At 40.1% G+C, this 11,571-nt stretch overlaps 1 protein-coding gene across 1 annotated transcript in view; it reads right to left on the reverse strand.

The window, feature by feature from the left end:
- Positions 1-6,844: 6,844 nt before the first annotated feature.
- Positions 6,845-11,571, reverse strand: part of TUBGCP5 (tubulin, gamma complex associated protein 5) — a gene marked incomplete at its 5' end in the record, with an annotated part of 22,989 nt that continues 18,262 nt past the window's right edge. Inside the window, 3 exons of the mRNA XM_009702116.1 lie at positions 6,845-7,186; positions 8,294-8,394; positions 10,897-10,985. Of these exons, the coding sequence (XP_009700418.1) occupies positions 7,140-7,186; positions 8,294-8,394; positions 10,897-10,985 (237 nt within the window). The remainder of the gene's footprint in view (positions 7,187-8,293; positions 8,395-10,896; positions 10,986-11,571) is intronic.

The raw sequence follows: 11,571 nt of genomic DNA on the forward strand, positions 1-11,571 counted from the left end.
GAACTTGATGCTGCACCATAAAAAAAACTGTCCGCTCTTTTTCACTCGAGTTTGTCGAGGTTGGTCTTTCCATCTACTGTTTTATGGCACACAGAAGCCACAAACCTACATTCAGCTGAGAGCTTGTGAACTTCTAAACAATTTTTCCTGAAAGTCTATTTACTTGTGTTTGACTGCTTTAAGTTGCATCTAACATTTTATTTACTCTTGCAAATCCTCTCTAATTATCAGCAAACTACACAGTATTGCTGTAGCAAGCAATTTTAGGTCTCTCTTCAACAGCTGTTAGTGGGAAACTATGCTATTAATTATTTTTGTGCTGAGAACAGAATAATTAGTCCTTTACTTCATCTATAGTTTTGGGTGTTGGTTTTTTTTTCAAAAAAGTTTCCATTGTATTAAGTTTCCTTAAATAGCCTTTTTGTAATAACATCTACAAGAAAGCCTTTGGAAAGTAGGGATAAGTTGCTAAACCCCCTAATTCTCATTATTTCAGTTACTTTCTAATCCAATTATTCCACCCATTCCATATCATCAAGAATTCCCACAGCTTGTGGAGAAGTTACAGCATCACTGCAAAATGTTATTGTTACCATTACATCACATCACAGACACAGCTTCACAGTCATATTTTTCCCAGTGCTGCAGTATAGTCTTTTCTATGAAACAATTTCTTTTCTAGGATGTGGCTCTTATTCTTCTCTGGTTTTATATATTCATAAGAATTTTGAGTGCATATACCAAAAGAACTAATTTCACCCATCACGGCTCCTTATCAGCCTAGCTTCTAAACCCAGCTCAGTCAAAACTGTAAAGCTGGATGCTTCAGTTTCTAAAATGACAGCTGGTACTGTCCAGTGCAATCCATCCTATGCCCTTTTCCACAAACCCTGTTTGGGGCAACGAGCTCGCTAAAGAAAAGAGTAACTCACCTTCGTAACACAGGACTGGTTTTGTTTCTCTGTCCTGGATGAGTGCAAATTCAGAACAGCCTTGTCTTAACACAGCCACTTGGCCTCCATCAGCAGTGAGACCTCCGTTACCCAGCCACAACAGAGCAGCCAGGGCAGGGAACTTGCTCCAAACAAAGCGAAACGCTCCCAGCGAGATGTGACGAGCAGCAGCTTGGCCCCAGATGGGTGACGCTTCGTAGTGCTCCTGTGCAAGACTGCCAGTGCAGCTCCTGTACCCGCACAAAGCCACCTGGTGCCTGGAGCGGCTGCTTTGCATGAAAGCAAGACACTGCCAACGGGCACCATACTGTCCTTGCAGTAACAGCTTGTCCTAAGGACTGGCTGGTGCCCCAGGTCTCACTGTGCTTCTTCTAAAGGAATTGAGTGGGCGAAGAAGCTACTTCCCCGCTGCCGGAGCAATCTGCTCTTTATAAGTTTATAGCTACCCATAAGGTCAGATAAAAATACTGATGATGATATGCAGCTAGTCAAGGTTTGTGTTGCTTTCCTCTTGATATTGGAATTAGAGAACAACCACATTTTGCCATCTGGATGTCTATGTTCTCATGTAACATGCTTATCAGAACCATTTTAAAAGAGCCCACACCACACCATTCCAGCTGCCTGATTTAATTCTGTAATGCCCCCACGACCCCCTGCTCTTTCTACTTTTGTGCAATTTAAGTACTGCAACGATAGCACTTGATTAAAGGCGTTCAGCGGATCTCCATGGCCTGCTTTTCCCTCTACTGTATCCATCCTTCTTAATTATCCTCACCACACTGAACACAGGCCTTCTGGGCCTAGCCAAAGATATATGTGTCTACATATTCCTGATCAAGCCATCAACCCATCTCTTATCCACTGGAAGTTAGGTGTGGTTTATATGAGGCCAACAGCTAGACTAAGGATCTCAAACAGTCCTTTCTTGGGGGGTATTTACTTAAACCTGATATTTAACCCATGCCTGTCAATGACCTTTAGTGAGATCTAGAATGCTAATGTATCATGCTCCTGGCAATGTATGTACCCTACACCTAAACCAGATGAACACCAGATAATATGGTAGTAACAAGCTTAATGCAATTGTCTGAAGACTAGAAAAAGTATTTGTTCAAGGCACTATGGTAGCCACAGATACCCACAAGTCTACTTCCTGAAATCCAGCTATTTCCATTTTATTTTTAATTTCTTTCTTTGGGCTTTATAGTATTTATCCAAAGTCAATGAAAGAATATCTTCCACAGGAGCCCACAGGAATCCACGGAAGAGTTCCATTCCACAGCAGTTCAAGAGCTTCAACAGGAATTTTGTGGTCCTGCCATGAGGTGTCTGCAGTGTCTAAGATGCTGATGTACTCTCTGGTTTTGCACCTTTCTACTCAGATATTTTAGCAATTAAGCTGAATAAAGTATCCAGTTATTAATTTATTTTTTTTTTTACCTGTTGAGTCCACAGAGATCTTTTCATCCTCAGAAGGAGGTAAGGCAACACAGGAAACTCTCATGACCTGACACAGAAAGGTATTTATGAAGTCATGACGGGCAGTGGCTGCAATGACCCCAAGAATAGGACATCATGCAGAACTACAAAGAAAGCAAATAGGTAATTGCCTATAACTCAGTTAAATTAAATCCAGCCTCTGGCAACATATCAGCCACCTGTCCACACTCTAAAGGACTAGACAAAATTTTTTGCACAAGAAGTCAGAGCCTTCATTTTGTGTCAGATGTGGCAAACGGTTTAAAGCATTGCAAGGCCACAGAAAGATTACATGCTTCCACACCACATACAGCAAACCCATTGTTTCAACTCTCAGGAAGAGAGAGGCACCTAAGTATAAGTAAAGGGCACAGCACTTGGAAGAGTTTAAGCAGAAGAGACCGAGCAGAAAGCAGCAACTGTTTCAGAGGTCTCGGTGAGCAACCAGCTCAGAAAGCTGGAACCTGCCACAGCAGGAAGCCTGGCCAACTATGTAAAGACCTAAGTCCTACCATCACTCTTACCAGGAGCTCTCCACTTCACAAGGCCTTACACAAACGCAGTGATCTGGTCACCCACACCTACCTCTAACTCCAGGAAAAGCCAGATTCCTAGCCCTGAGAGCACGAGTGCTGCCAAGAGCAGAGGTGACAACAGCAAGCATGTTGCATATTCATAAATACTCATTAGCACACCATGACACGTGCAGCTCCGTTTCCCTCCTAGTGCTGAATGCCACTAGCTCACATGGATCTGAGCCAGCAGGGTTTCCTAGTTCTGCTTTCCAGCTCCCTGAAATGCTAGGCAAAAGTTCTGTTACTAACACAGAGGGATTTAAGTCTTCATCTGTATAACGGGCCCATGTCCCCCTACTCCGCTTTCCAAGAATCCTGCATGCTGTGCTGCCAACTGTGCCAGAGCCCACCCACCAACTCCGTGACAGACAGGAACAAGCATTAAATTCCTTCTTGATTCTATTATAATTTACATTCATTTCGCTCATGCAGGACATCAGTACAGAAACTAGGGCACATATGTTAGGCAATTCATCCCACCCACTCTTCACCCCAGCCCTGCCCCTCTAACGCTGGTAACTTTATCAGCCGTCCAGACCCCAAGATCTGTGATCCCCTACAGCCTTCTCAGCAATAAATGCACAGTGCACAACAAGCCACTGCACAATCCAATAAACAGGAATTGTATCAGTGAGGAAAGGTTCTTCTGTAAGTGTGCAAAAGAGTACAGGAGGAAAGCTGGAATTTGTAAATCTCTACAGTTAATAAGATTGAAAATATTAAAAAAAAATCCCTCTGATGTGCTTTTTAATCAGCCTGCAATTTAGAGATGCTATCTTTAATCCAGGCTAACATGGAAACCATGCAACCAACAACTGGTTGCTAACTTTTTTGTAACTGATAGCTTGACACAAGCAAAGGTCCTCAAGGACCTAGTGGCTAATTAGCAGTTATTAAAATTAAACAGCAAAGAAAGCAGTAGAGAATTTACTGAATCTGTGGTAAGATGTGGCCTAGAGATTACAGAAGCCCACAGGAAAGAAAAGGAGAAGGAAGAGAAGTACTGAGCCAGATAGATAAGGGCTTCTGTGCTGCAACTTTTATGCGAGAGTGCATCCAGAAGTTAAAGAGAACAACTAAAGGTGGAAATGAAGTACCGATGAAACTGTGACAGCACCCAATAAATGCAGTGTGTTCTTTTCCAAAGAATTTTAGACCCCCTTCGAAGCTTTGAAAGTTCAGTTTCTATACGCTTTGCTGGGTGTTTTGTTTACACTTTCCTTTAGCTAGACTTGATAATTTACAAAAAAAACAAACTATGACAGAATCCCCTTAAATCTTTACACACATGCAATATATTATGCCTCATTTTTCTAACATCTCTGCAATTGCCTACTTGAAATTCCAGAAGTGTAAGTAAAGCATACTCAAATGCTAGGTCTCCTCCATCAAAGAGGAAGAGTGTCCAAAAGTTAAGATTCAAATCAATTCAGAGAGAACTGATACAAACAGGAATTTGGAAATAGGGTCAAAAATGTCCAGAAGGAACGGACCCAGGACAGAATCAAAGTAACAACACTGCTCTGTAAAGAAATCAGAAAATATTACAAGGAAATTCAAGAAAATAAATAGCTAAAATATCCCAAACCTCACTAAAAAACTTCCTTTTTCCTAACCGGTAAATAGCCATTTTAACTACTGCCAGGGGACTGATGAAAAGGTCCTGGTGGCATCACACAGCATGCACACTAAAAGAAAGGACCTATTTTTCTGTGGTTCTAAAGAAAGAGAGAGAGATGCCATAAGATAGAGTCATTCAAGGGAATTTGTCAGCTGGGTATTACTGACACACAAAAAGCTAAGCACGGAGGATGTCCGCGAGTAGAACTGGCCAACATTGCCAGAGCTAGACTTTCCACTGTGCTTTTCATAGAATCATAGGATCATTATGGTTGGAAGAGATCTCAAAGATCATCAAGTCCAACCTTCTACCCAACATCACCATGCCCACTAAATCATGTCACAAAACACCACATCTAAACGTTTTTTGAACACCTCCAGGGATGGTGACTCCACCACCTCCCTGGGGAGCCCGTTCCAATGCTTAATGACTCTTACAGTGAAGAAGCTCTTCCTAACATCCAACCTGAGCCTCCCCTGGTACAACTTGAGACCATTTCCTCTTGTCCTATCACTAGTTACTGGGGAGAAGAGACCAACCCCCACCTTGCTACACCCTCCTTTCAGGTCGTTGTAGATGGTGAGTAGGTCTCCCTTCAGCCTCCTCTTCTCCAGGCTGAACAACCCCAGCTCCCTCAGCTGCTCCTCACTGTGACAACAGAAGAGCAAACAAATATTGGAAGCTGGCTGAAAAATGGCATGCAGGCACCACTCACCTCCAAATTGCACAGAAGTCTCACTGCAGAATGCAAGGTTAATTCCTAAGCAGGAAATAGAGTGAAACAGCAAATTCTTTCACTTGCATGGGGTCTTTCAAACAAAACAAGTAAAACCTGCAAAGGGATTTACTAGGAATTATTGTTTCAACAATATGAAGGATTGAAGGACTTTTTCTCCCATATCTAGCTAATATTATCCAAGGTAAGTGTCTATGAAAAGGAGTAACTTCACTGAACGTAACCACTGTATAGAAAAGAGAAATAAAGCAACCACCTACTAGATTTTTTCAAATCTACTTGAAAAGTAATCAACTAGTACATACAAGTACTCCTTTTAAAACCATTAGTATGCTATTCAGTTTTACTCTGAGTGAGCAAGAAAGAGTTAATAAAGAACATACACTGTCTCTGCATGCAGTAAGTAACATGGAATCTCAAATGAGAACCAGTCATGGTAAACTGGAAGTATAAATTACTTTTTTTAATAGGTGTCCACCTACCACACACACAAAAAAAATTCTTTTTCCTGAAAACATTTTATGGCTATAATTTGGAAGAACCTTTTGAGATCTCCTGTCCAAACAATAACCCCAATATTCATTGTCATACAAAGCAATTATTAGTTCACAGCTGAAAAAAAAATAGTTTTATAATGTGAGCCACCCAGTCTCACAGTTGGTAGTAACAGACTTCATTTACCTTGCAGAAACAGCCCTCAACTTTAATTTAACAACTGGATTTCAGCAGAAACACACACAATGGCAAAATTCCAATTATTGACTCTTTTATTTATTCAAATAAATAAATAGGTAAATGGCTCTGATTGACTTTTTTTTTTTTAAATGCAGGTGTAGTGATGCCAGAATTAGAGAGAAACTTTCATGGGGAGGAGACAGGGCAAGTCATCTTGTGCAGACCACGTTCCACATTCACTTCTCTAGAAACACAGCTTTCTGTATTACAATCTACCGTTTCACAAGACACTAGCTATTAGATGTAAGGTTTGTTTGCAAAAGGCTTAGGAGGAGGAGAACGGTCAAGTCATGTCTGACCACCATCTGAAACATCTCAACAATCCAACAGCTAAAATTAATACATTACACACTGTGGTCTTGATTCTACTTCAACTGACAAGAGTTACCACTAAAATTAGTAAGCATTTGATCATTTAACATAAAAAATATCAGTATTTTATGGTCTGCATTAATCCATTTTGATAAGTTAATCTTGTATTTTTTACATCAGCTTATTGCAACAGTCATAACTGTTCCCAAAGAATTCTTAAGCACCATTAAGCAAATAAGATGAATGCTTCTTAGCCTTTTTTCAAAGGAAAAAAGGCCAAAAATTAACTCAACCAACCTTTTGAACAACAAGAACCAAGTCACACCACTCCACACTGCCCTGTGACCTATTCACAGCTGCAAAATTAATGGAAAAAGTAAATCAGCAATTATTCATAATTAAACAAAAAAATAAATCCTTTTTACAGCATGAAATACATTTTATGTATTTTCAAGTAAGATTGTCTACACGGGGTGAATTTTACACTGTACATGTTTTTTGATGTTGCAGCGTATACATACAGAGAAAAATACTGCCACAATCAATACAGTTAAGTACACATACATTATTCACATTTTAAAATATTTTACACAGCTCCAAACCATCAGCATCGTTTAACTATACGCATTTCCAAATGGAGCGTAAAATGCTTACAGTTTTTTTAACATGGGAATTTCAACATAAATGCTGCTTTCAGTTCTTTATTCATTCAATGGACTCAGGTGTTAACTTTGTTCCATGCCAGCCATCAGTGACAAAGCTAAAGATTCCACTGCAAACCAAACCATAAAAAAAGAAGTTAGTATTTGCATTTGAAGCAGTCTGCAAATATTTATTGCGGTATTCAATTCTGTAGTTTAAAAAGAAGATACCAGTTTATTTTTTAAATTGTAACACTTCAGGATTTAAGAAGGTAAGACATTTTATGAATCTCTGACAGTTCAGACAATATTTCACCACTTTCATCATCAGTTACCCCTTAGTTATTTTGGGTGATAAGAACTGGTAAGAAACTAGCTCCTTTGAAATACTAACTGCTGTACACAAAAAAAATGAATAAACATTGTGGTGGGTTATATGCAGTAAGCCATTCTCACAGATGGCTGCTGCAGACAAGCTCTTGTAGACTGAGTAGCAGCGATGTCAGATATTACCTCTTTTAGATTCATAGAATCATTTAGGTTGGAAGGACCTTAAAAATCATTAAGTCCAACCATTAACCTAGCACTGCCAAGTCCACCACTAAACCATGCTCCTAAGTACCACATCTACACATGGTGTAGAAACCGGTTAGAACATGCATCCACATCCCCGCTAACCCCATTCGGCAGTTATCCCCCTAACTCAAACTGGCACTGATTAGCAATTAAGCGAACATCAGGCTGCAAGTGGAAGCAGAGACATGTCATCTTCTGCTGTTCCTGCCACCAAGGAAGTAACTTCCAACAGATGGGCAGAGTCAAGAACTCAGTGCAATTGCAGCTGAGGCACCATAATACTAAAATTTTATCTGTTCAAGATATATCACAGCTGTCACCCAACAACAACAAAAAGAATGCTTCTCTATGCCCTCCAAAACTCAGTTTCATTTGTTTAGAAAACTGCTTGTCACTTGCTTGGCTACATCAGCATCCCCTTGCCAAGAAAAGAGGTAAACTGAAGATAGCTGTCATAAAAAAAGCATGGCACAAATACTCTAAAAAAATAATGAGGTTAACTTATTAAGAAGAAAGGCCTCATGTCCCTCTGTGAATACCTCACAAAATGAGATTCTTTAAGAGGTACTGACAAACATTAAAACAGATTAAGAGGTAAATACATTCCTAGTAATGCCTGTGTCCCAGCAAGTGCAGGTATGTGAAAAGCCTCATGTACTTACAGTGAGGAAAAGAGCCTCGACAGACAGCTTTGTTGAGAACAGTTACAAGAAACATGTGACAGTTTTTAAAATCAGATTCCATCTTCTCTATGGATTCCATCCTATGAAACAGTTTAACAGAGGAATGCTTAACAGACTAGCCATTATGTTATCTTCAGGAATATGACCAAAACTTCAAAGTAAATGACAAAAGTACTCTTTGCATAGCAGTCTGGGTTGAACTTACAATATTTCAGTTATGCCTGTGTATACTACTTCTAGAAAACAAGGGAATTCTGACAGGAGCATCTGAGCACTATCAAAACAGCATTAATAATTTCCTCATCATCTTACAAATCTCAGCAGTGACTCGGAGGAACTGTGTGGTTCCAACTGATAACTAATATTCCTACATAGCTTTGTATTTCAAGACAGCCACGCCTGGTCCCTATGGCTTCAGAGCTTCTTGGGGTAAATCTACACTGCCAAATAACACAGGGACATCCACACTGCTTTACTATCAGTCAGCTCTTGAATTCCACTTTGGACTGTGCCAGCTAGTGCTCACCAGAGGCGGGAGAATACATAGTTCACAATAGTCACTCCTTTCCTTTTTCCCCCCTCTCCCAAGAAGATACCAATGACACTACATCAGCTATGGCTTTTTCCTGCCACACCTAAGAGCAGGCACCCACATGCCCTGAGTTTCAGTCTTTATCAACAGCTTTCACAAATTATTTCTGAGATTTCAAATCAGAAAAGCACTCCAAAAATAGCAACTTCTTGATGCCACAGGAGAGCAGGATCCAAGTTCTAGGTAGCATCTGTGACAAAGAGAATGAGTCCTGAAAATATGGATGTGAGCCAGTCCACACCAGCTGGCCTCAGGGCCACAGATCAACCCTTGAGTGTTAGACACAGCCTTGGAGACTTGCCCACTATCATCCATCTTTCAAGCAGCAGGTTAAACTAGCAAAAGTATAAAGTCTAAACGGGGAGAGGAGTGGCTGGAGAGCAGCCCTGCAGAAAGGGCCCTGGGGGTGCTGGTCAGCAGCAACTCAACAGGAGCCAGCAGTGAGCCCCGGCAGCCCAGAGGGCAAACCCCACCCTGGGGTGCATCAAACCCAGCATCACCAGCCGGGCAAAAGAGGGGATTATCCCACTGTATTCAGTGTTGGTGCGGCCTCATCTTGAGTTCTGTGTGAAGTTCTGGGCCATACAATTTAAGCGGGATGTGGAGGTCCATGAATGCATCCAGAGGGCAACAACGCTGGTGGAAGCACTGGCAGGCACAGCCTGTGAGGGCTGGCTAAGGACTTTGGGTTTGTCCAGTTTGGAGAAAAGGAGGCTGAGGAACGACCTCATTGCTCTCTGCAGCTTCCTGAGGAAAGGACATGGAGAGGGAGGTGCTGAGCTCTTCTCCCTGGGATCCAGCAACAGGATACATGGGAATGGTTCAATGCTGCACCAAGGGACCGGACATCAGGAAGCATTTCTTTACCAAGAGGGTGGTCAAACCCTGGAACAGCCTTCCTATAGAGGTGGTCAATGCCCCAAGCTTGTCAGTGTTTAAGAGGCGTTTGGACAATGCCCTTAACAACATGCTTTAACTTTTGGTCAGCCCTGAATTGGTCAGGCAGTTGGACTGGATATCATTGAGAGTCCATTCCAACTGAACTATTTTGTTCTATGCTAAAAAAAGATGTTATTTTTAATTTTATCTAAGATTAAGCCATCTAAAGATGGCTTAGAGAACAGCAACTGATTCATAGACCAACACTTCAATCTTATCTTGGAAATTACAGGTGGGTTTCTAACTTCAATCATGGCACATAAGGAAGCACACATCTTTTCTAAAAATCCCAACTAAGACACCCATCCCAGGTTGTTCCTACAGAAAAGTTACTATAGAAAAGGACAGACCAAAAATAACTTCACATTTTACCAATAATACAAAACCTGAGCATTTGAACTAATGGATTCAAACATTCTGCATGAAAATCTTGACTCTAAAGTCAATGGCAGAACTTTCATTGCCTTCAACAGCTTTACACTTTTACCATAGATTTTTTTACAAAGGCTTTATAATTTGGACAGTCCAGATTAGAAAAATAAGGAGGTTTAGAGATTAGATTTAGATATTTTTTTTAAAAGAAAAACAAAAATTTATCACCTGCTAGAATGAAAGCCAAACTAAATAATCCCACTTTTCATGAACCAATTAATGAACATCAGCATCTAGCTGCCTACAATTTTAAATCATCACCAGGAAACACAATCATAAGCCAAACCTGTGAACTTCTCATTTTACCATTATGAACAAATACAAAGGAAAAGAAAAACATCTCTGTTGCTATGCTCTACAATCTTTTCAAACACTTAGAAGTTATATATTGGCCACCTTTTTAAACAGAAAATACTGAACACACTTTGACACAAGTGCATGAAACTTACTAAGTTCTATCTAAAATAAATTTCACTTTTGCTAAGAAATAGCAATTAGCCTTTGGTATCTGCTGTTAAACACTGAGCAAAGTCCTGTTATTTCACACAAAAAATATCTTGAAATCATCTTCTGAGCTGTGAAATGATGACCATGTAGAATTTTAGGTATGTATACTTACTTCCAAGCCCCCAAACCAGCCTGCCAACGGTCTGCAAACATCAGTACTAAATTTAACACTTTCATTATAGCTTCTTTCACAAAGCTCACCTAAAATAACAATTAAAACAGAAGGAATAACAGTCAAATTAATTGTTCAGCACAATCATTTTCACTATTAAGCTGCAATACAAAGGTATCGCATGCCATTTAATCTGACTCGTAAAAAACAACCTCCTAAGTACAATGTGATTATTCCAAATTTAAGTTGTGTTTTGTATTTGCTCTCCCATTCATTTCATGGCTGATTATTTTGATGAGGACCATGCACAGACAGTATGTGGGATAAGAGGCTACAATGCTATCCAGGTATCTCTGTTTCCTGCCATACCAGTATGTATAATCCTCATTACATTACCAAACCACGGTTTGTTCAAATCCTCCCATCTCTTAAACAAATGAATCATGTAAAACCTAATATAAAGAATTTAATTTTATCTTCTAATCTTGATAGAATTGAGCTGAGACTTGCAACAGAAAGTGGATCTCAGTGTTAACTCTGGAAAAGCTACCGTTTCCTTGAGAGTTACTATTTATTGCTTAGTATGTATGAACATATAGACAGCAAAATTAGTAGTAACATAAAGACAGCAAAATAGACAGCATAATTACTAGTAAGCTACTCTCTAGTCCTGCT

This window comes from Cariama cristata, unplaced genomic scaffold (genome assembly GCF_000690535.1).
Source record: "Cariama cristata isolate BGI_N322 unplaced genomic scaffold, ASM69053v1 scaffold19576, whole genome shotgun sequence".
Taxonomy (NCBI): domain Eukaryota; kingdom Metazoa; phylum Chordata; class Aves; order Cariamiformes; family Cariamidae; genus Cariama; species Cariama cristata.